The sequence below is a fragment of the Galeopterus variegatus genome, unplaced genomic scaffold, assembly GCF_000696425.1.
Source record: "Galeopterus variegatus unplaced genomic scaffold, G_variegatus-3.0.2 Scaffold4430, whole genome shotgun sequence".
NCBI lineage: Eukaryota > Metazoa > Chordata > Mammalia > Dermoptera > Cynocephalidae > Galeopterus > Galeopterus variegatus.
In genome coordinates, this window is record NW_007730541.1 from 16699 (window position 1) to 17915 (window position 1217).

General features: G+C 30.2%; 1 protein-coding gene across 1 annotated transcript in view; it reads right to left on the bottom strand.

Annotated features, from left to right (window-relative positions):
* The window catches only part of ALX1 (ALX homeobox 1), a 24017-nt gene that overhangs the window by 14623 nt on the left and 8177 nt on the right, over positions 1-1217 (bottom strand). Inside the window, exon 3 of the mRNA XM_008587557.1 lies at positions 1011-1139. Coding sequence (XP_008585779.1) covers positions 1011-1139 — 129 coding nt within the window. The remainder of the gene's footprint in view (positions 1-1010; positions 1140-1217) is intronic.

Here is a 1217-nt window from a genome sequence, read left to right on the forward strand (position 1 = left end):
TAGTTTTTTTAAGGATCATAAAAGGCATAGGAACACAAGAGAAACACATTAAAGGACCAAATTCACACTCACAGGGTTAGAATTTACAATCGAAGGAGATGGATACACTTAAGTTTGGGGCTGAGATGATCTAATTACTGAATTATCAAGGTATTCATCCAACATATATGTTTCACATGTATTTTCACAGTGGTCTCTTACAGTGCATATTATTAAATAACAAAGAATGAAATAATGCATGGCTTGCACCTTATAATATATATGCTCTTTATCATGTATCAAATACAGTTCTGAATATCATTATTCAGTATTAGAAAAAAGTAATACAAAGTAAATTAGAAAGATACTTTATTTACATGCATTGCAAAGAATAAAAAAGAAAAACCTATACTCTCTAGATTAAAAAGAAAAAAATGAAAAAAACAATACCTAACCCTTTTTGAAATGAGGTAAGAGAGCTCCCATTATGAAGGGAAGTGTTTCTTATACATAATTAATCTATGTTTTAAGTCATAAAGGACTTGAAACAATGAGAAACTTCAAATCTGAAAAGACAACATAGAAAAAGAGACATTTGTAAGTAGAACTGAAATATAAATAGGCCACATTTGACACCAGTTTTTGGTATAGTTCATAAGACAGTAGCCACAAAGATCGCATGCCAAGCAATGCTTTATTTATTTTTAAAAGTTAACAAAGGAATAGAGTCTGATTAATTAAAATGTAGAGTAATTAAATGACCCGTATCATTAAATGAAGCTATTTCATTTGTAGCAATGTAAAACAAAGTCCAAAAGGAAGAAGCCTTGAAATATTTTTAAATAAATGACTCTGAAAGAAAATAATAATTTAGTAAAATAAAAACGTAACAAACATGGAAAACGTCTTCTGCATGATAAATTTTCATTCTTAACTATTATATGAGATATGATAAAGCCTATGCTAACACTTTTAAGAATATACAAACACATCTATTTTTCCTGATCAATATTCTGTGCAGTTTACCATACCTGTGGGTAGCTGTCAGTCCTTGGTAAAACTGATATATCATAGGTGGCAGCGAAATGGCTTTTAGCTTGCTGTATTTGGCCATACCGTTCCCTTTTTCTCCACTTGGCCCTTCGATTTTGAAACCAAACCTAATTTTTTAAAAAAGGAGAATTTTAGCTAAGGAATACATGGTAAGGCAAATGTGATTTTAAAAGATTTCGAACCAG